General features: G+C 37.6%; 1 protein-coding gene across 9 annotated transcripts in view; it reads left to right on the forward strand.

The window, feature by feature from the left end:
• Nucleotides 1-23,678, forward strand: part of mcf2l2 (MCF.2 cell line derived transforming sequence-like 2) — a 126,172-nt gene that overhangs the window by 1,921 nt on the left and 100,573 nt on the right. The window contains exon 1 of one of the 9 annotated variants that reach the window (XM_067432095.1): nucleotides 10,375-10,668. The exons of 5 other annotated variants lie outside the window; for them this stretch is intronic. In XM_067432095.1, the coding sequence (XP_067288196.1) occupies nucleotides 10,653-10,668 (16 nt within the window). In that variant the 5' untranslated portion in view covers nucleotides 10,375-10,652. Of the gene's footprint in view, nucleotides 1-10,374; nucleotides 10,669-10,827; nucleotides 10,960-15,250; nucleotides 15,370-21,825; nucleotides 21,968-23,678 lie in introns of those variants that run through there. 3 more of the 9 variants (XM_067432094.1, XM_067432093.1, XM_067432096.1) reach the window with 3 other exon arrangements.

Consider the following 23,678-nt stretch of genomic DNA (forward strand, 5'->3'; position numbering starts at 1 on the left):
GAGATGGGCCAGTTCAGCCATATTGATTCATGGAGACGCTCCATGCTTTAAACATGCAGTCTCTGCTTCCTAAGTATATCATCTGCATTATAACACACACCGCTGCTTCAGCAGGCTTGATTATTAAACCATTTGCTTTCGGTTCTCTGCTCTGAGCTGCACTTTGGAAGTTGGGAATATGTATAACATAATGGATGGCCTCACAAACCTGCCTTTGGTTTTGAGCAAACAACACACAAATAAAAGCGTTAATGCATTAGCGGCGTCTCTGGTGATCCGTCAGAGTGTCGGCCTCTCTGAGTGAGTCACAGATGTGTCCATCCGGCCCTGGAACAGCAAGATGACTAAACACTGAGAGCTTCCGCTTTTTGATTGGTCAGCTATGACATCACTCTACTGCTCATGTTAGAGATGAGTGATAGATTGCGCAATTCTGCTTATAGAGCTCATGAATATTTAACATGCCAGATGAGCAGTCAAGCATTCTATAAAATATCAGCATCTGACCTGAACCGAATGTACATTTGCATTTATTAGCTCATATCATTTATATTTATTTCAGACCTTTGACCATTTTTTGATGAGGTTGTTTTAGGACAAACAAACACTGTACATGTTAATTAATATATATATATATATATATATATATATATATATATATATATATATATATATATATATATATATATATATATATATATATATATATATATATATATTAATTAACATGTACAATGTTTGTTTGTCCTAAAACAATTTCAAGTTTGGACACATTACTATTCGTTACGTTTTTGAAAGAAGTTTCTTCTGCTCATCAAGCCTGCATTTATTTGATCAAAAATACAGAAAAAAATTCAATATTGTGATATATTATTACAATTTAAAATAATTGTTTGTCAAATTATTATACTTTAAATGATCATTTATTCCTGTGATGCAAAGCTGAATTTTCAGGATCATTCCTCCAGTCTTCAGTGTCACATGATCCTTCAGAAATCATTCTAATATGAGGATTCATTTTCAAAGTTGGAAACAGTTCTGCTGCTTAATATTTTTTCATAACCTGTGATACTTTTTTTTATAATACTTTGATGAATAAAAAAACCAAAAAAAAACAAGCAAATGTTTTAAAAATAGAAATCTTTTATAACTACAATATACACTACTGGTCAGTCATTTTTTTCTTTCTTTTTTTGAAATAAATCAATAATTTTATTCAGTAAGAATGTGTTGAATTGATAAAGATTGGTAGTAAAGGAGATTTATATTATTTGAAAATATGTTTTTTATTTTGAATAAATGCAGTTCTTTTCACTCTTTTATTCATATATATATTAGGCAGCAGAACTGTTTCCAACGCTCATAATACATCAGAATATTAGAATGATTTCTGAAGGATCATGTGATAGACTGGATGTCATGTGACACTGAAGACTGGAGTAATGATGCTAAAAATTCAGATTTGCATCACAGGAATAAATTACATTTTAAGATATATAAAAATAGAAAACAGTTATTTTGAATTGTAATAATATTTCGCAATACTGCTGTATTTATTGTATTTTTATCAAAGAAATGCCGGTTTGGTGAGCATAAGAGACTTTTGAACAGTAGTATAAAACATTTGTAACATGACTGAAAAGAAAACCCCTGTTTTTGTTTTGTTCTGTTTTCTGGATTGACTTCACCCGAAGAGACTGTGCTTTAATCAGATAGTCATTCTGACTCCGCTGCTGCTTAAAAGTTGTTTAAAATAATAAAAAACAGTGTTATTCAGTCATCCTAAACTAATCAGGATAAAGGGATTAACACAAACAAGCCAAATATACTGGGCACTGGAACAGAGATAGAACACACACACACGCAGCATCACAGCCACAAGCTTAAGCACACACTAGACTCTGAATTTCAAACTAAAAATAATTTGGAAAATTCATTCATGTTATTGTATATCATAACAGTATTTTTGACAGAACCAGTTTTTTTTGGCATGGCTCCAGTCTGACAGCATTGTTTTACACGCCACAAAACAACATGCACGCTATTGTACCAAGGCTGCATTTATTTGATAAATATTAGTGCTGGGCAGCGATTAAAATGTTTAACCGCGATTAATCACATGATTTTCGTATATGTGCATAATTCAATAATGAATACAAAAGTGCTGCTAAATGAACAAAAGTGCAATAACATATGGTTTGCAAACACCTTAAAGCAGCACTAGGTAACTTTTCAACCTTCATAATATTTTTTTTAAAGGGGGGGTGAAATGCTGTTTCATGCATACTGATCTTTTTACACTGTTAAAGACTTGGAATCCCATACTAAACATAGACAAAGTTTCAAAAGTTAAGGTGGACGTTTGATGGGAGTATTTCTGTGTCAAAAATACTACTTCCGGTTAGTCATAAGTTTCGGCAAGTTTTTTGCGATCATGCGTCCACTTTGACGTTAATGGGGGCGGAATTTCCTTGTATGGGCCTTACGGACAATTCTACCGGAAGAGCGTGAGAGAGAGAGAGGGAGAGAGCGAAAGTAACAGGCAACGCCCATCAAAGCGCTGGCTTGTAGGATGCGCTGAACAGGTGATGTGCACATAACAATGTCACCAAAAAGTGCGTTTTTGGTTGCCAGACCAAGACAGTCCTGCACAGATTCCCCAAAAACCCAGCGTTAAGGCAACAGTGGATGGAATTTGCTTTTCCGGATCAGCAACTGAGTTGCGCGAATGTTTATATCTGTTCGCTGCATTTCGGTGCCGACTGTTTCATAAACAAGGCCCAGCTCGACGCCGGATTTTCAGATCGCCTAATGCTGAAGGATGGAGCAGTCCCAACGATAAAGGTCCCAACGTTAGAACCGCGGGCGGTGAGTTAGACTGCTTCAAATGTCTGTGTTTTTGCCAATGCTCATCAAGTAGCCCAAACATGATCACGTATAGTTAATTGATCAATGGAGCATGCGATGTGTAGTGCTCGTACATTTGTTTAGCTGGCCACTATATGTGTAACTTTATGTTTGTGTATTGTAAAAGCACTCCAAACAACAATACACAAAGAGTGGGGAAATATGTTGAACTAAATAAGCGCGCTTCTTCATTCAAATGCGCTACTATTCCGTGTCTTTCTATGTAAACACTAACTTAGCCTGCCGTGCAAAACCAGTCCGCTTACTGTCTACACAAACCACGCGTAAACACACAAACACACGTGCACAACTGCACTTCCCACATGTACACCTTCAAAGACAAAAATACGACGATATAATTCAAGTATAAATATGTAAATAACACAAGTCGCTAAGCATATTATATAGTTAGTGTATAACTTGTACCACATAGAGACGTCCTGCTCTAGTCGTTTTTGCTGCTGCTCCTGTTCAACTGCAGCCTCTGGGTCTGATTCCGGATCATAGATGTATGGCTGTATCTGATTAAAAGCCATATTTTTATTTTGAATAAAGTTTTTCCCGCTGTTAGGGATGACACAGCTTTACGACGCACTCAACACAACAGCGGCGCGCACACGCACACGTCATTCTTTAGCTCCGCTCACACGATACGCCCCCACCCCGCTCGGCTTTTTTCGGAAAGACTCGGAACAACGCATCTTTCTTATATAATTATTAAAAAAATAAAGACTTTTCGGAGATATGCAGGATGCAATGCTACTCTATAGGTACTCAAGATTGACATGACACTGACTGAAACTGAGTGTTTCACCCCCCCTTTAAGACTCTTGTGATGATAAATCGACTCGGTTGAATGACACGTCTGCCATAGCCTGATGGGGTCTGTATCGTTTTTAATCGTACTTTTAAACTTCGGGTTTCGGGTAGTAACCCGAGAACAAAAAGTACTACAAAATTCGACTGCTTTACGGCATATACGTCACTTCCACCAACACACACACTTCCTTAAATTCGGACGTGCGAGCCCAACTTTGTTCGTCGGATAATATAGTCATGTCCGAAGCAGCACAGACACATAAGAAATAAAAGGTTTTGTTGAAGGAAAGCAATAAGAGGAAACGAAAAAGTGATGGGATTAAAGCAAGGGGGTAATCTAGCGCTCGGAAAGCGTTCCACCCATAGGGGCTGCCATTGCTAACCAAGCCATCACCTGCTGTTAGCATCCCATTGACTCCCATTCATTTTTGAGTCACTTTGACAGTGAATAACTTTACATCTGAGACGTTTAAAGACTCCATTTGTCCATTGTTTATTTCTAAAGAAACACGACAATGCATAAAAGGCTCCATTACCTTGTATCTTACACTATCGCCCCGTAGAAGCTGTTTTTGTAAAAATAGGCTAACGATTGCGTCATAACCAACGCGACTGTGTCGCACAGTTGAGAAATTACCGTATAGACCTGAGGAGACGCTCACAGGCAATCTTTTACTGTCTATGAGACAGTTGGGGGGACGTGGAGACATAAAGTCTGATAAAGTCAAGGGGGAAGAATGGGGAGAAGCCCATAGTGAGCCAAAAGCAACGGGAGAAAATATTTAAACAACGTGATTCAGATTTCACTTTCCACAACTACTAGAAGACCTACAGCTGTCAGACAGGAGGCTCACGTCACATCTACGTCGTCAAGCTCAGTCTGAGCCTGCGCAGTTCGCTCAGCCATCAGGAAGTGAGTGCCCCTAGGTTGACTTCACTGAACGCCGTAGAAGTCAATGGGAACGCTCCGTCCATTTCTTTTACTGTCTATGGATTAAAGGCAGGACGAGGATCAACATGTGACCAGCGTTTGCTCGTCGGCGTGAGCTGAAGGAGGCGTGCCCGACCGATGCTGTCCTGCTTGTTATGGTGAGCTACCACTCAAACATTGAACTGAAGTATCATATAGATTCTGTAAAACGCTAACCAATAGACTACTATAATGACACTGGCTTGTAAACGTGAGCATCGTGATTATTTGGCGTTTGAAAAAAATAAACCCCATGAAATTATATTTACATGACATGCTGAAACATATGCCACTGACTGTAACGTTACCTGGGATGAAGACATTTCACACGCGACGCCAGAAGAACTCGAACTCCTCTTGCAGTGTTCGGGGAACTGTTAGCGCTGCACCGACCCGCGGCGCCACTTTTATGAAGTTATTTGGCCCGCACCGCACCACTGTATATATTTTTACAACCCGCCGCGCACCCGCGACCATTAAATAGACATACGGGGTCCGCGGGTAATGACACGACCCGTGCATCACTAGTTCAGGGCTATCAGGGTTGTCATGTCAACAAATCTTTCATGTTACATTTGATTAATAAATTCAGTTATAATAGCCTAGTAAAAACACTATAGGCTGTTACCAATCAAATTAAATAATTTAAACTACAAAAAATACAGCTGCAATAAATAATGTTATAAGATTGATGTTGTAAATGAAACATGCAATCATACTTTTAAACATAACCGCCAATAGGGGGCAGCAAGTGATCGTCTTCATAAGCGAGTCATTGAGTCGTTTATTCAAATGATTCATTCAAAACGCTGAATCATTTAGTTACAAAACACTGCGCTGAGTGTTGCTTTCCTCTGGAACTATTTTCGTCGGTGAAATCATGGGTGAAATGGAACAGGTTGTTTGGATCTAAAATGTAAGTAACCTAATATTAATTAGGCTACTGTTTATTGAACTAGGCTACACCATTCATGCTACACAATTCAAGATTGCAAAGTCGACTTGTGTTATTAACAATATCATAAATCATAAATATCAACAGCTACAAAAAACTCAGTTTTACCCCAGTATGTTTCTTCTGTGAGTTTATATTGCTGCTCAATTGTTTTGATTTCTCCACGAATGTCTCTCACAAAAGAGACAGGCAGTGCGAGCCTCAACGCGACTTGTTAACGTGCCAGAGGCAGACATACACTCATCAATCGCTGTTTACATTGAATATAATAAAAACAACAAAAAATCTGAATCATTCTCGCGTTTCTGGTTATTTTAACATTTTATTTGTCCCAGACAAAGAATGTCAAGCCCTTGGCTTAACAGGCTACAGACAGCACTGTATTCTCCTGTGACCAGTGCTTGTCTTTATGTGTATTCAGAGGCAGTGAGCAACGGCCTTTCAATGTAATAATAAATAACTACGTTAATGCACGATAAAATAATTGTCGGCGTTAATTAATAAATGCGTTAACACAATAATAACATGTTAACTTGCCCAGCCCTAATAAATATACAATAAAAAAGTAATACCGTAAAATAAATATAAATTCCTGCGATCAAAGCTGAATTTTGAGCATCATTACTCCAGCCTTCAGTGTCACATGATCCTTCATAAATGTGATTATTTGATGCTCAGTAAACCTTTATGATTATTATATATCTCTTATTATTTAATTAATTTCTTATTGAAAACAGTTGTGCTGCAGAGTATTTTTGTGTAAGCCATGATTATTTTCTTTAGTTTTTTTTTTTTTTAAATGGGCCGTCCGGGTTTTGTCGAGGAGAGGGCACGAAAAACCCGACGTCAAGACACGGAAGGGCGAGGCCCGGTGGATGCGTACCCCTGCCGCTGGGCCCATCTCGAGGGGTGCTTTCCTTTTCATTTTACCTTTTCACCTGGTCGAAAGAACCTAAATAAAAACTTCAAAAGAATATAGAAAATATAAATCTTTTATAACATTACAAATGTCTTTAAATGTCAATTTCAGGTTTTGGTTCGAAGATATCAAAACTGAAAACTCTTAAAGGGATAGTTCACCCAAAAATTAAAATGTGATGTTTATCTGCTTACCCCCAAGGCATCCAATATGTAGGTGTGTTTCTTTCTTTAGTAGAAACACAAATGAAGATTTTTAAATCCAACTGTTGCTGTGCCAGTCATATCATTTCAATGGGGTGTAATTCTTTGAGAGTAAAAAACACATAGACATATACAATTCTATATTAAACCCTGTGGCTTGTGGCGAAACATTGATGTCTTAAGACACGAGACAAGAAACCGAACAGTGATTGTTATTTTTTACCTCATATTAGACGAATCTCATCTAGTATTCCCCATCACCATTACTTCCGCCAAGGAAGGTCAAAATACTGGGGCGATCATAGAATGTATATCTATGGTCACGCCGGTATTTTGACCTTGCTCGGCAGAAGTAATGGCGTTGGGATTACTAGGTGAGATTCATCTTATATGAGGTAAAAAAAATAATACTGTTGGTATTCTCACAGAAACCAAACATCAGTGTGCCACCACGAGCCACAGGGTTTATATGGATTCATATATATCTATGTATTTTTTACTTTCATATTTTAATTACACTTTTTGGGTGAAATGTCCTTTTAACTTCATGTGTAAATCAAAGTCTTTCAAGCTGTCTTAAAGAGACAAACCTTATTTTGTGTTTCGGAAGTTAGTCGAAAGAAACAGTCTAAAATAAAAAAATAAAATAAATAGCAATTATTTTTTACATTTTTCTCTGTTCTTTTAAGCTAAGTTCCTGACCGGATTTGAGTTGTGACAAACTCTTTACTTCTATACTATTCTATAAACAGCCCAAAATCCTTGAACTGGGCATTATTGTATGCGGGCGTCAGCGTGACAGTATCTCCAAAGACTTGCAATCACAATAAAACTGCGGCAGCGAGTGGTGACGCTCAAAAGGTGAACAATAGGAAGGTCATTGTACTTCCTTCCCCTCTCTCTCTCTCTCTCTCTCTCTCTCTCTCTCTCTCTCTCTCTCTCTCTGTCTCTCTCTCTCCTCGCCCGTCTGCTTGTGTGTGCTCCTCTGTACAATCCCTGTTACAGCTGCACTCATCAAATCAATATTCTATATTCACACGGTCTAGGCTGTTCAGATATACAGGAAGTTCAAAGACAGAGGTCACCTCGGTTCCCAGAAATCACATGGAGCCTTTTGTTTGTTGACGTCCTGGAACTCTTTTGTTCTTTTTTATTTGATTAATTTTATCAGAATTGCTTAAAGGGTTAGTTCACCCAAAAATGAAAAATAGATGTTTATCTGCTTACCCCCAGTGCATCCAACATGTAGATGTTTTTGTCTCTTCAGTAGAACACAAATGAAGATTTTAAACTCCAACCGTTGCTGTGTGCCAGTCATATAATGGGGTGAATGGGTAACAAGTCTATGAGAGCAAAACATACAAACAAAAAAAACATGCTTGGGCAACGTGCACAAAAACCCTGCTGCTCCTCACGACACATTGATTTGTTAAGACACGAACCGATCGGTTTCTGTGAGAAACTAAACAGTATTTATGTTATTTTTTTACCTCATATCCCGACGAGTCTCATCAAGTTTTCTCATCATCTATGACTTCCGTTTAATGAGGTCAAAGGACGCGATCATAGATAGAAACCTCATTAGGGCCTGCACGGATCGTTTGAATGAGGAATCTACATGGTATATATCTATGATCACGTCCGTTTGACCTCATCAGACGGAAGTAATAGATATGGGATAATGGGAAAACTTGCTGAGACTCGTCGGGATATGAGAGAAAAATTAACATAATTACTGTTTAGTTTCTCACAGAAACCGATTGGTTCGTGTCTTAATAAATCAATGTGTCGTCAGAAGCAGCAAGGTTTTTGGTGCACGTTGCCCAAGCATGTTTTTTTGTTTGTATGTTTTCCTCTCATATAATTGTTACCCATTCACATGATTATATGACTGGCACACAGCAATGGTTGGAGTTAAAATTGTTTATTTGTGTTCTACTGAAGAAACAGACACACCTACATGTTGGATGCACTGAGGGTAAGAAGATAAACATCTAATTTTCATTTTTGGGTGAACTAACCCTTTAAACAATTAGGCCTTTTTAATGTAAAGAGGTCATTTTTGTCTCACAAACTTGTGTAAGATTTATTTAAAAGTGATTTTTTTAAAATCTGTCTGTCTGTCTAACAGTTTTATAATAATAACAATAATAAATTATATAAAAACAAAACTGGCAGTAGAATAAAAATGATTAATCCCATGATTTCTGATGAGTATTTTGAATGCCATAATATAAAATGTATTTATTATAATAATAATAATAGTAATAATAATAATAATATAAAAACAAACTATGGCAAGTCAATAGAATAAAAATAATGTTTAATCCCACGATTTCTGATGAGTATTTAGAATACCATAATATAAAATGTATTTATTTATTCTAAAATTAATTATTAATGCTATAATGTCTAATAAGAATAAAAATAATATAAAAAACGAACTATGGCAAGTCAATAAAATAAAAGTAGAAAATATTATCATGATTTCCGATGAGTATTTCGAATACCATAATGCATTATTTGATTTGTTTGTTTAATAATTTAATAATATCAATAATAATATTATTATACAAACAAAATTATGACAAGTAAAAAAAATTAAAATAATCATAAATCCCACAATAAAATGTATTTATTTATTCTATAAAAAGTATATCAAGTCCAAAGGATAAATTAATTATTAATGCAATAATGTCTAATAATAATAATAATAATAATAATAATAATATAAAAAACTAACTATGGCAAGTCAATAAAAGAAAAGAATAAAAGAATATCATGATTTCCAATGAGTATTTAGAATGCCAAAATGCAACATTTGGTTTGTTTGTTTATAATAATAATAATAATAATAATAACAACAATATAAAAACAAAATTATGGCAAGTCATAGTACATTTTAGGATTAATCATTATTTTTATTCTATTGAGTAGTTAGAATACCATAATATAAAATGTATTTATTATAATAAAAAATATTGCGCCAAACCGCCAATAGAATAAATCAATTAGTAATGCCATAATGTAAAAATAAGAATTATACTATTATATATTTTGTTCTTACGCTAATTTCTCTTTTTACATTAACTTTTCCACTGACCCCCTAGCACCAAACATTGGATGTTACGTGCTGCGCAATAGCTTGAATCTTTTCGTAAAATGAATACTTTTATTCTCCATTTAAGTACATTTGATATACGCTTGTATTTGAGTGCATGCTTTAGGCTGACTGTGATCCAGACGGTTCCAGAGTGCCTTATTTTACAAGCACAAAGATTTCCATCCACAGGAATGTCTGAAGTTATCCATGAAACATTAGCTCACCTACAAGTGAGCGCTCAAACATCCATGAAATCACTGTTTGGGTTTGTTGCCCACTTTTTGCTTCTCAATTTAGCATATTACATCTGTTTTCCGCTGAAAAAAGTTCAGTCCTCAGGTTTAGATTTAACAGTCGGTGCCACATGATGCCGTCTCATGTGTGAGGGTTGTGGGGAGGGGTTTATGTGTGTGTGTGTGTGTGTGGGTGTGCATGGAGCAGGGCTCTGTTTTGGGGTGGAGAGGGGAAAAGGAATCTGTGTGTTTGTGAGAAGTTCTTCCTGACGTACTTTAACCACAGAGCGCTGCAGTGCAGTGATGAATGTCTCGCTGGGAGAGAGAGGAAGAGGAAACTACCGGTGCTTCTGGCGTTCTCAACGATATTTGTAGAAAGCATGCCAATGTGTTACCTGCGTTTCAGAGGCACATGCTCCTCTGGTAACATCTTACCAGACTCTCAGGAGTGAGACACAACCTGAAGGAGACACGAGGAGTGAGGGAGTTTGCGGGTCAGTGCGGCTCTTGGGACCTTTTGAGCAGCGCGGGACCGTCGGCACAATGGGTTCAGTTATGTGTGAGTCAACAAACTTTTCAAGAAGATTTAAAGAGTACTTGTGTCTGAGGAACAATGTGTTTCTCTTCCTTTTTAGTTTGTAGAATCGCATGCAAAGTCATTTCTGGGAGTTGCGGCTTTGGTTGGGTAGTTTTTGGGTAGTGTTTCTGTGGGGAAAAAAGAGGTTTATGGGCTTAATAATGATTAGACACGCAGCAATGTGACCAGGAAAAATGTGCCAGTAATTATTCCAGTGATTCTGAATGGTTTTTCTCATAATCCTGCTCTGGAGTTTCGTTCGGTCAGATACTGGTAAGAAAGTTCACCTTCTTTCTTAACATAGTTGAGTGAAGTCAAGGGGGTGAATGTCAGAAGCAGTTAAAGAGATAGTTTGATAATTTGTGTCTTTAAAACAGACTTTATTTGTTCTGTGGAACACAATGTGAATTTTGAAGAATACCCTTCTCATATTATGGATGTCAAGCTCCAAAATGACAAAACAAGCATATTAAAGTGGTCCACACGTCTCCGGTTTAATAAAACCAAACGGTTGTGTAAGAAAATGACATAAATTGAAGTTGTTTTTTTTATTACTTATGATCTTCCCCTTCAATGATGTTAACTACTGCGACTGAACCAGACCAGTCAAATTCATGAACGAACCATTCAGAGACACTTTGTAAACGAGATAAACTGATTAATTAAGAAAATGACTCAAAAGAGCGATTCGTTACATTTATTCACTTAGCTATGCTTTTATCCAAAGCAACTTACAAATGAGGAATTTCGTGAATCGGACATCGCTTCTTCTCTCGTGCATTCTCATGAGCACTTCAAGAAGAGCTAGGGTGCTTAACCTCTTTTATGATTCTTTTAATAATGCGTTTCTGTCTTTTAGAGCTTGACAGCCCCGGTTATGTGGAAAAGAGGGGTCATTATTTTCTTTTGTGTGTGTGAAACAGAACGTCGTAGTGCCACACTGAGAGCTCATTTAGGAAAAACACACACTAGATCTCCACACTCTCAACCGATTGTACCGATTTCTGCAGAAAGTCTCTTGGGACGGAATGAATTATTACGATGCAGAAGATGTTGAGTAAGAACTGGAAGTAATTCTCTTGCTATCAGTAAGATTTTCCAATAAAAACAGATAAAAATTGTGTCCAGATATCTGCTAAATCTGTTGGAAATTACATGTGTGTGTGTATATAATTACATGTGTGTGTGTGTGTGTGTGTGTATATATATATATATATATATATATATATATATATATATATATATATATATATATAATATATACACACACATGTAATTTTCAACAGATTTAGCAGAAATATATAAAATTAAAAAGACCCTTTGAACCAGGACCCTAAAAGGGTTAGTTCATCCAAAAATGAAAATTCTGTCATTAATGTCTCACCCTCATGTCGTTCCAAACCTGTAAGACCTTCGTTCATCTTCAGAACACAAATGAAGATTTTTTTAATGAATCTGAGAGCTCTCTGACCCTTCATAGACAGCAAAACAACGACCACTTTCAAGGCCCAGAGAGGGGCCTTGAACATTGTTAAAACAGTCCATGTGACTAGGTGCAACTCCCCCCCCCCCCCCCCCCCCCCCAACTTTATTCAACAATTCTCTTCCCTGTCAATTTCGTATGCTATTCATGTGGTTGGGCTATTCACTGCAGCAGAACGTCAGCTCACTATTGTTGTGGTGCTTACGTGAATCACGTAGGAGAGTGACACGAAAGAGAAGAGATTGAAGTTGTTATTTATATTTGTTTTTTTGCACACAAAAAGTATTCTCCTCGCTTCAAAACATTAAAGGGTTACTTCAGTGATTAGCATATGGCTTTGTATCAGTAGAAACCCTGGAGTATATTCAAATGATTGTGCTTTTACCCCTCATATCCCTCTGAGACAAGAGATTTATGCATTTTATTTCTAGAAAAACTCCTCCTATGATGCAAATTGACGATATTTGCATCATAGGAGGAATGTTTGGCCAAAGGCTAAAGACTACAGCCAGCAGAGGGAGCCATTTCCACATGTTTTGAACCCGCGCGTGGGGGATTGCACTCAGAGCTCAGCTCAGCTACAGGCACTCATTTAAACAGAGATATGGTGAGCAATGTAAGTCTTTTCACTTCTCAAATGAATTACTATGAAAGTTAAGCTTGCAAAGGCATGAACTGAAACGCGCCAGACTGAACTTGCGTTTTGAATGTATGCTGCGAGTGCAGTCGCGATTACCTCAGCTCATTTATCTCACTTCTGCAGTCAGTGCTCAGTGCTGTGATACTCGCGCGGCGACTCACTCATTATATTGAACAGACACATTCAGTTTTTAATTGTAGTGTCTTCTCCAACTCAGTCAAAGTAATCAAGTTGGTGGCTTTGAGAATGGCCTCGCAGGGCAGCGAAGCATTCTGGGAATTGTAGTCTTTCATCCCCATGAGACAAAAATACATTTTCTGTCTTTTCTCAGTCTAGAAGGCACCAAATTCAAAAATAATTTCACATTTCTACTACATTGATGACCCAGTTTAAATACAGATTTATCTTCCCAGCGCTGAAGTACCCCTTTAATTTGATCTGAAACTTGATTTGAAAGCATTGATCTGTGCAGAATTGAAATGGGTCCGATATGTTTGTTGTCTGCTGTTGTGCTCTTGTGTCTCTATAGTCAACGGCTCTGGTCTAGACTATGTGTGTGTGTTGCTGCGTTGCATGAAACTAACGTGAAACCAGACTTCATTTGCCTAAACTGAATAATTTCCTATTGCAAATATTTTTATATTAAGGCCTTTAAGGTTGAACCACTGTAGTCACATGGACTATTATAAAGATGTTTTACCCTTTCTGGGCCTTGTGTTGCTATCTACAGTATGTGGAGTCAGAATGCTCTCATCAAAAATATGTAGAGGCTACTGCAGAGCCATTACCTCCAGCTCCCCCCTCTCTTAACCTACTGTGGGCATGATGGGTGGAGCTGCATCCCCTAACCCTACCCGTAACCCTGTCTCTTTGTTGTTTTAGCACATCACACAAGTTCACGTTTACTACAGGATGCGCGTTGTGGTAAATCTGTTCATCAAATAAAACCACTGTGGTCTCTTCAGAAGACTTGGGTTTTTATTAGACTTTTGATTTGTTTTTTGATATATTTTTACAATGCCTTTATGACATTTATTGGACCTAAGTTTGAAAGAAATGGACTTCAAATCTCTCAGGTTTTATAAAAAATAAAAAGGACAGAAGTTAGTGTTAGTGTTTCAGTTAGTGACATCAGTTAACTACGAGTTTATTCAGCATTGACTTCTCTTCCTGGTTAGTTTTCAATCCTCAAATAAAGATTTGAACGGTTATGAATCAGCGTATTGATTCATAACCGTTCAAATCTTTATTTGAGGATTGAAAACTAACCAGGAAGAGAAGACAATGCTGAATAAAGTCGTAGTTTTTGTGATTTTTCGACCAAAATGTATTTTCGATGCTTCAAGAGATTCTAATTAACTAACTGATGTCTCATATGGAGTACTTTGATGATGTTTTTATTCCTTTTTTGGACATGGACAGTATAGTGTGCATACACTTTCATGAAGGAACAGAAAAGCTCTCGGAGTAATGAGAAGATGAACGAAGGTCTAACGGGTGTAGAACAACATTAGGGTGAGTCATTAATGACAGATATTTTATTTTTAGGGGAACGAACCATTTAAGAAGTTAAACTAAACAACATGAGGGTAAGTACATGATGACAGAGTTAAATTTGGGTGAATTATACATTATAAATACAGCAAGTTGAGCCTTGGATAAAACAGCTCTATATCGCGAATCAGATCATTTATATCAACAATACATATCGTCAGATCTTTATATTGCGATATATGGGTTAATGATGTATCGTTACACCCCTAAATACGAAGATTCATTTTTTGCATGTTTCTGATGCTGTGGAAATCCATGTTATGTTCTTGTTTAGATAGGTTGGTTGAAGTGTTTTTGTGTTTATGTTTTTCCATCCTGGTTTGAGACTTTATCCTGAATGCACGATGACTTGTGAGGACTCCGTGGGGACCTGAATTGAGGCCCCCATGAGGAAACAAGCTTATAAATCATACAGAATGAGTTTTTTTTTTTCAAAATGTAAAAAGGCAGAATGTTTTATGTGATGGGTTGGTTAAGGGGTTGGGTTAGTGTAATAGGATAAAATATACAGTTTGTACAGTACAAAAACCATTACATCTATGGAGTGTGTGTGTGTGTGTGTGTGTGTGTGTGTAGTGACAGCTCTCTGTCAGGGAGAGACTATGCTCTCAGGTGGAGGTGTGTGTAAGTATATCCGCCACAGGAGAAGTGAGCTAAAATAGTTCTCTTAATCCAGAGACAGCAAAGCTTCTGACCACTTATTCTGATCTCGCCTTGCTTTTCCGTGACCTTACAATTCACACTGCTTGCACAGGAGCTACAAGCTTGTGTGTGTCGTCCAGAGAGCCGTAGTGAGGCAGGTTGAGCATGAGCAGGGGCATTCTGGGTTTGTGCTGCAGTATGGAATGCTCTCCGCGCTATCAGACCATCCCGTCCCACTGCTCGGTATGTGGGCGGCACTCACGGGGAACATCCTTTTCCTTGGTCCGCATCTCTGCGGGGGAAATGGAGTCCTACCATCGTTTTCTTGAAGTGTGTCTGGAGACTGAATTAGCAACGAAGAGAAGTATGTTTTCCTCATACACCCTCACCTTCCTCTTTCAGCCTGGTTTGCTTCTGATGCAACTTTAGTTAAATACTTCAGCTGCAGCATTGGTGCAGAGAAGTGAGATGTTTTAGTTTAGTTGTTGTACGTGTGCAATTGTGTAGTGTGTGTGTGAACTGTGCAGTGCTAACCAGCAGACACTCTTAAAGAGGCTTAAATGGCTGGGTCAGATTGGCAGCCTTATTCATCTTCGTGGTTGTGAAAACAGAAATGCCAGAGCAAATGTGAATTTTTTTATTTTTTATATATATATATTTTGTGGTTTTTAATTTGGCATATAAGGCTTTATTTGGGTGCATTAACCTCTTTGAGCATTAAAAAGAGGAACTGTAAATGATGAGGATGTCAGAAGTCAGACCGTTTTGTCAGTTCTGATAGCAGATTTACAAGAAAACATTTATTTTTTTCAAAGAAAATTAACTTGGATTTATTATTAGTACTGGGCAATTTATTAATTTTAACAATTTAATTTAATCAAAATAAAAGTTTGTGTTTAGATAATATATATGTGTGTATAGTACTGTGTATTATTATGTATATAAATACACTCCTTTATGTATATTTTTAAGAAATATTTGCATGTATATACTGTATAAATTTATATTATTTATCATGTATATATATATATATATATATAACATTTTTCTTAAATATATACATGCATGTGTGTGAAATGTTATATATACATAATAATTATACACAGTACTATACACACATATATATTATGTAAACACTTTTATTTTGGATGCGATATATAATTTTATTATGATTAATTTATTTAGTACATTTTTGTTTACACATTATTATTATTATTTACATCCTGTCAGAGGTTGGCGTGCTACAAAAGTCTTGGGATGGCAGAATTGTTTTTGCTGTAAGTAAAAAAATTGTGACATTGCTTATGTATATAGATTTCCCTCCTCTAGAAACATTTTTAGACTATCATGAGATGTATATGGCACACATATGCGATTAGTTCCTCAAAGATGACCAAACTCCCTCAAGAGCCTCTTTAAAGCACGCCGGCATAATCAAACGCACCTGTCCAGACTGGGTCAGCAGACATAGCTTTACACAGCCCACATCTGAATGTCTCAGTCAAACATGTGTGGATGTGGGTCTTTTTGTGGATAGTGGTCTAGATTGGCTTACTCAGAGCTGTTTTCTTCATTCATTCCAAAACAAAATGATTCATTATACTTTCTGTTTGCAGAACAATGCCTCCAAATACACTCTAACTTTATAATGGCCTGTTTGTTGCATTTGTCTTGCTTTGTGGACTGGAGGTCTTGACTGTTTCAGGTGACAGGGTCAATGATTTTAATAATTTGAAGGGAGTTTTTGTTGTTCTGGGCAGATACAGGATGTTGTCTGACATTCTGATTTGTATCCATGTGTGGCGACTTCCTTTTCCGTAAGGATGTGGATTGAGATTTAGAAACTGTATGTTGGAATTCTTTGCCATTTTGGAAAAGAGATCATACTTGTCACCTCTCTTTCTGAATGCTCACTTTTCTTCAAAGAACTCAAATTATGCTTTCATTTAAAGCCACAGTATGTATTTTTTCTTCGCTTGAGGTCGCTTATTTAAAACAAAGGCTTGATGACGCCTGGATTTCACTGATTTCGCTTTTATTATGTAGTAGAAGACCGCTTCTGCCTTTTACAGTCATGTGTACGCAGTGCTGTGTTATCATATTAGATACATTATTTGAGTGTGTTAAAAGTTATGTTTTAATGCTTCTATGTGCGCTCACTCGGTGGCTACTATGAGACACTAGTTGCACTGCAGTAAGTTAGATCGATATTAGGCATAGTAAAACATGGAACTCGCGGTAGATCAAGAAAACGAGATTTAAACAATAATACTATAACTGTGTTGAGCTATATAACAATGTTTCGTTTTCTGTAGAAGAATGCATGCAAACAGTTGCTCACCTGTCTAATAAAACATATAATACATTAAAGCGTCTTTGATGTTTCCATAGTTTATACAAAATAAAACCGAATATCGAGGGTAACACGGGTTTGATGTCATTGGCACACGGTTTGTGTCCTGGTTTTATTTACATTATATTTGATATAATGTAAGTACACAAGTCAACAAAATATACAACATTGTTGTAGTGATTTTCAAAAATCTTGCATATCTATACAAAAATGTGCCTTAAAGCAATAGTTCACACAGAAATTAAAATCCATTCAATTACTCATTTACCTTTTGCTCCAAACCTGTATGACTTTCTTTCTTCTACAGAAAATAAAAAGAAGATATTGTGGAAAATGTCAGTGTTTTTTGTTCATATAATGAAAGTCACTGGGGTTCACTGTTGCCTATTGTGACTCAAACGTTATTAAACATATTTGTGTGTTCCACAGAAAAAAGAAACTTAAGAAAGAACAAAAACTGACATGAGAGTGAGTAAATTATGACAGACTTTAATTTGTTTTGGGTGAACTCTATTTTTAAAACATTATAACAAAATTTTTTGAATGAAGAATTACTATATTACACATGCTCTACTTATGCCATCAGTATGAGGCTTAAGGCCCGTTCACACCAAGAACAATAATTATAAAGATGATTAAAGCTGCAAGCGGCGATGAAAGGGCCCTCACACCTGTGCCACCCTCACCCAGTGGCTTTAGGAAAACCGAGCATTGTAGGCGATATGCATTTAAGTAAATAAAAATATGAGGACTACATCAGTCATTTGTATTTTGCCCACTTCCTGCTACCAGCTGGTGGCGCTATGACTATAACTGAATATTGCCATGTAGAGGTATTCAGGCCAGGACTCTTCTCAAACGTGAAGTCTGGGGCAGATCTGATCCTGTTTCGTGGTGTTAATCGCATTCATTAGCACTTAGCCAAGTGTTGCATGATTTAACTTGTTTCAAGCATGTTTGGTACTTCATGGCATAGTTAAATGTGTTTCAGGAATGAATCCCAGTGTATATACTTGATTACTTAATAACTTGAAAACTTTTTACTTATATTAAGCAATTGGATATTGCTGGTTTACTTACTTTCCCACCCCAAGCGATAATGTTATTAAAGATAGATAGCACACCACTCGACCAGCCTTTTATTTTTTGTAATACCAAACAAGATTCATGCATTTGGTTTGTTTTATTGCCATGTGTGACTATTGTGCAATTAACATAATAATATGGTTAATGTGGCATCCTAATTATGAAAAAAATAAAAATATTCGCAGATTTATGGATGTGACCACCACAAAATAAAAAATAAAATCATTTTGATCCCAAAAAAGTAACGTGTATGTATATATATATATATATATATATATATATATATATGTGTGTGTGTGTGTGTGTGTGTGTGTGTGTGTGTGTGTGTGTATATATATATATATATATATATATATATATATATATATATATATATATATATATATATATATATATATATATATTCCACCTGACCAAGTGTCGAAGTGTCCATGAGCAAGACACCTAACCCCAGCTGCTCCTGATGAGCTGGATGGCTGACATAACCGTCGGTGTATGAATGGGTGAATGTGAGGCAAAAATGTAAAACGCTTTGGATAAAAGCGCTATATAAATGCAGTCCATTTACCATTTACCATATATATATATATAATACATTAATTTGCTTTGCAAGTAATTTAGTGATTCTGCATTTTCTTTGCATGTTTTTTATTTTTTTATTGCGCGATATAGGTATTAAATTTAAATCATAATGGTCTTAAAAAGTCTTAAATTTTACTTGGTGAAACCTGAAGATACCCTGAAGTAAAACGTCTGAAAATGGCAAAAACTGCTAATATTTTGCAGAGAAAATTCGAAATATCTCACTTTCTGTTGGGTTTTCTTTTTTGTAGCTATTGGGCTGTTGCATGCGTACCGAATTTCATTCTTGTACGTGAAAAGTAGGGTGAACTGCGCTTAATTGAAATTTTGTAGGTGGTGCTATCGAGCCATTTTGTGCACACAAAGTTTCATGAGTTTTGTTCAGGCCCTCAAAAATGTGATTCATTACAGAGAAGAATAATAATAGGCCGAGCAATTCTAATCGGGTCGGTGCTCGGGCCCTAACCTTAATGAAAACTATATAGGCATCCACATCAATGCACGAAAACATTCTGTTTATTATAAATACACACTGCCGCTGTTTCGCCTGTCGCTTTAAATGCTTTAAAGCCGGATGAATTCTGTTATAGTTATCATCTTTGGTGTGAAGTGAACGGGCCTTTATCCAAGCTGTGTTGCTTTTTAATAGACGCCTACAGAAATGTGAGTTATGTGTGTGGGAGCATTGGGACTTCTTCCCCGACTTTCAGTGATTTCTTTAGGGGAAATATGATAGATTGTGGATCTTGCCTGACATAAAATATAGAGATTTGTGAACAGCAGAGCCTTTGATAAAGCTTTGCTGCAACCATTGACCTTCTTGTCAAACATTATTAAGCTCACAGGGCTTTGATTTTATGATTATTTTATTTTGCTGCATCAGACTCAATCGTCCAGCCTTGTCTTGGAAGTTTTTTTTGTCATACAGCAGCTCTAATTTAAAGAGATCAGAGGGAAGCCGAGCGGGACAATAGACTGGATGTCCTGTGGACGCCCCTTAAATGTCTGAAATGGGATTCAGACAGGCTGTGAAGTGAAGCTATTGTGTTAATTCTGTTATAGTTACTCAACGTGTCATGGAAAACATGTGGATTGAAACCTAGTAGAACTTTCTCATTTTGTGCACTATAGGTGCTAATGTTCAGAGCTGTTCTGCGACCCCCTACGGCCTGTGATCAAGTTCCAAACTGGATTTGTTTACATGATATTATGCAGTAGTGTCCGCTGTTTGCCTGCAACCCTCGATGCATTGACCCCAAGTGAAACCATTAATATGTTTCAGAAAGAGGAAGAGCTGATTTGTGATTTCTCTTCCAGCAGCTGTAGATTTAATCCATTGCAGTTTGTCTTTGGTCAACACATAAATAAGCTTTCTATACCGATGATAGCCCTGGAGCAAGAGATGTCAATGTTGTTGCATGTTTTTTTTCTCCAAATAATGAACAGATCTGACTAAACACTGAACATCATGTCATTTACTTAGCCTGACGTGGTCATACTCAATTCTAGTCAGAATATGAGTCTGAAACTGCTCCATTGGGCTGTGATTATGGGGCGTGTTTCAACCGAACCAGGAAAAACCTCAATTGGATAGACCTACAACCAATCAGAGCAACGAAGTGACAGAGCTCAACTGCACTGTGTTGCCAAGTCCACGTTTTTTTCCTGGGCGTTGTTTTCTATGTCCGCGGGTTGATGCGACTATTATGTGATATATAGACCCATGAGTGTGAATTTCATCTGTCCGTCATCGTCTGAAGCCTGCCCTGATGATTTCATTAGTCGGAACAGTTTCTGTTCGGGGATAATTACTCCTCTATGGATTGAGGCCAGACCGAACCGGCCGACCTAAAAATTTGGTGGGCGGGGCTAAGTTTGGCTTGCATCCAGGCTATCATTTACTAACTGTGTCTTGCTGGCTGTCTGCCTTTTTCTCCTCACCTGTCTTATCTCTAACGTACAGACTTTTTTACGGAGCCCCGAACATGACATGCAGTAAAAAACTAGTAGGCTAAATCGTGCACACAATTTACTATTTCGTTCCCTCGATTTATAAATAGTGCGTATGTTTTACTAATTCGTTCCCTCGATTTACTAAATTGTGCGCACGTTCAACTAATTCGTTGCCTTGATTTACTAAATTGTGCACACGAATTAGTATGACGTGCGTACGATTTATAAATTTACCTTTTTTTCCTTGCATGTCATGTAAGGGGCTCCGTACTTTTTAGATACAAATGGAAAGCTTTTTTTGTGTGCTTTTTTTAGATTTCCACCCTCAGGCCTTTTAGTCCTCTCTTGCCCCTCAGCTAATTTTGTTCACAGCGTTCCCCACTGCATGAACTCCTCATTGCATGTGAATGCAATCACTGTTGAATTAAATGGGTGAGTTAGTGTGTTTAGCAATTGCTAATCGTAAGTGAGTTTAGCATATTGATTCTGACATCCTGACCCATGGGTGATGCTGGGACAGAAGCAAGCATTGTATGGTGTGGACGGCACAGGTGATTGACACTTGATCATCTGACTGTTGAACTCCTGCTGATGGTTGAGTGATTAACAAGCTCTGTAATTACCCAGCCAGACTGGATGAAGTCCTATTCCTCACCCCTTGGTAACTAAGTACTCTTAACAGGATCTAGTGGCCCAATGCAAACAAGTCAATTTGGAGGTCAAGTCAACACCTCAAACTCGTTTTTGTGCTCCACAAACCACTCCTGAACTATTTTTGCTTTTTGACAGAGCACATTATCCTGCTGATATACTGTTTCCACGAAAGGGTGTACATGGCCTGCATCAATGCTTACGTAGGTGGTACGTGTCCAAGTAACATCCACATGGATGACAGGACCCAAGGTTTACCAGCAGAACATTGCCTAAAGCATCACTGCCTTCACCGGCTTGCCTTCCTCCTATAGTGCATCCTGGTGCCATGTGTTCGGTAAGACACACACACACACACACACACACACACACACACACACACACACACACACACACACACACACACACACACACACACACACACACACACACACACACACACACACACGCACATGTCGTGTTTCCATGTTTTATGGGGACTTTCCATAGGCGTAATGCGTTTCATACTGTACAAACTGGACATCCTATCCCCCTACACTGCCCCTGCCCCTAAACCTACCCATCACAGGAAACATTCTGCATTTTTACTTTCTCAAAAAAACTCCTTCTGTGTGATTTATAAGATGTTTTCCTAATGGGGACCTAAAAATGTCCCCACAAGGACAAGGATTTCGGATATTGCCATCATTGTGGGGACATTTTGTCCCCATAACGTAGGGATTACCAGGCCACACACACACACACACACACACACACACACACACACACACACACACACACACACACACACACACACACACACACACACACGTGATGTAAAAGAAAACGTGATTCATCAGACCAGGCCACCTTCTTCCATTGCTCCGTGGTCCAATTCTGATGCTCACATGCTATTGGTACTTTCGGTGGTGGACAGGGGTCAGCATGGGCACCCTGAATGGTCTGCGGCTATGCAGGCCCATACACAATTTGAGCTACAGGAGCTTGTCTGTTTGATCAGACCACATGGACCAGCCTTCTCTCCGTACGTGCATCAATGAGCCTTGGCCGCCCTTGACCCTGTTGCTGGTTCACCACTGTTCCTTCCTTTGACCATTTTTAAAGATACTAACCACTGCAGACCATGAACTCCCCACAAGAGCTGCAGTTTTGGAGAAGTGTAAATCTATTCTACTTTACTGATCTGTGTATGGTTTATGGTTATGGAGTACTCTGAACCATCACAATTTTCATATGATTTATGAAATGGATATCCTATTCAGAATGGTGTATGAGCAGTTTGGTAGTATTTTATTTGAATTAGATTTTAACAAAAGGGGGTGATGAATTAAGAAATCAACTTTCCCTTGAGCCTTTGATATATAAAAGATTATAGTGATAAAAGAATATCCTGTAAGTATGGAGCTGAAGAAAAGCTTTTATTGACACCAGGCCCAGCAAATGAGAGATCTCAGAATATGTCGACCATTGACATTACAGAATGCAGAAACGCTGCCTCAAAAGATAAATATATACGCCTGCTTCTGTATCCCCGTCAACCAAATTGTGGAGCTAAATAGATCGTGGTACAGAGCAATAAACATGCCGAAGATAGCAAGATATTGCACTGTTCCTGGTTGCGGAAGAACACAGTCCCTGCATAAGCTTTCTTTAGATTATAATATTAGGAATGAGTGGTTGAACTTTATTTTTAATGAAGTTCCAGCTTACGTCCATAAAACATTGCACGTTTGTTTGCTTCATTTCACTGCGGAAGCATTTGTGAACAAGACACCGGTTGAGCTGGATTTGCAGACATAAAACAGCGCTGTACCTTCTATATTAGATCCGACAGGAATAGTGCAGCACACTTCTGTGAGTAAAAAATGTTTTTTTATTTTTTTATAGATGTGATAGTATCGCATTGTTACAGATCGTTTTGATTGTGTATGTGTCTAACAAAACATACCTTGCCATGCTGTCACAGGCTGGAGAATCCTTTATTTATTTGTTCATTGCAATTCGGGATCAGACCTTGGACAAGTATGGGCCAGGGCTTGCAAAGCTTA

Source organism: Pseudorasbora parva, chromosome 22, assembly GCF_024679245.1.
Source record: "Pseudorasbora parva isolate DD20220531a chromosome 22, ASM2467924v1, whole genome shotgun sequence".
Lineage (NCBI taxonomy): Eukaryota > Metazoa > Chordata > Actinopteri > Cypriniformes > Gobionidae > Pseudorasbora > Pseudorasbora parva.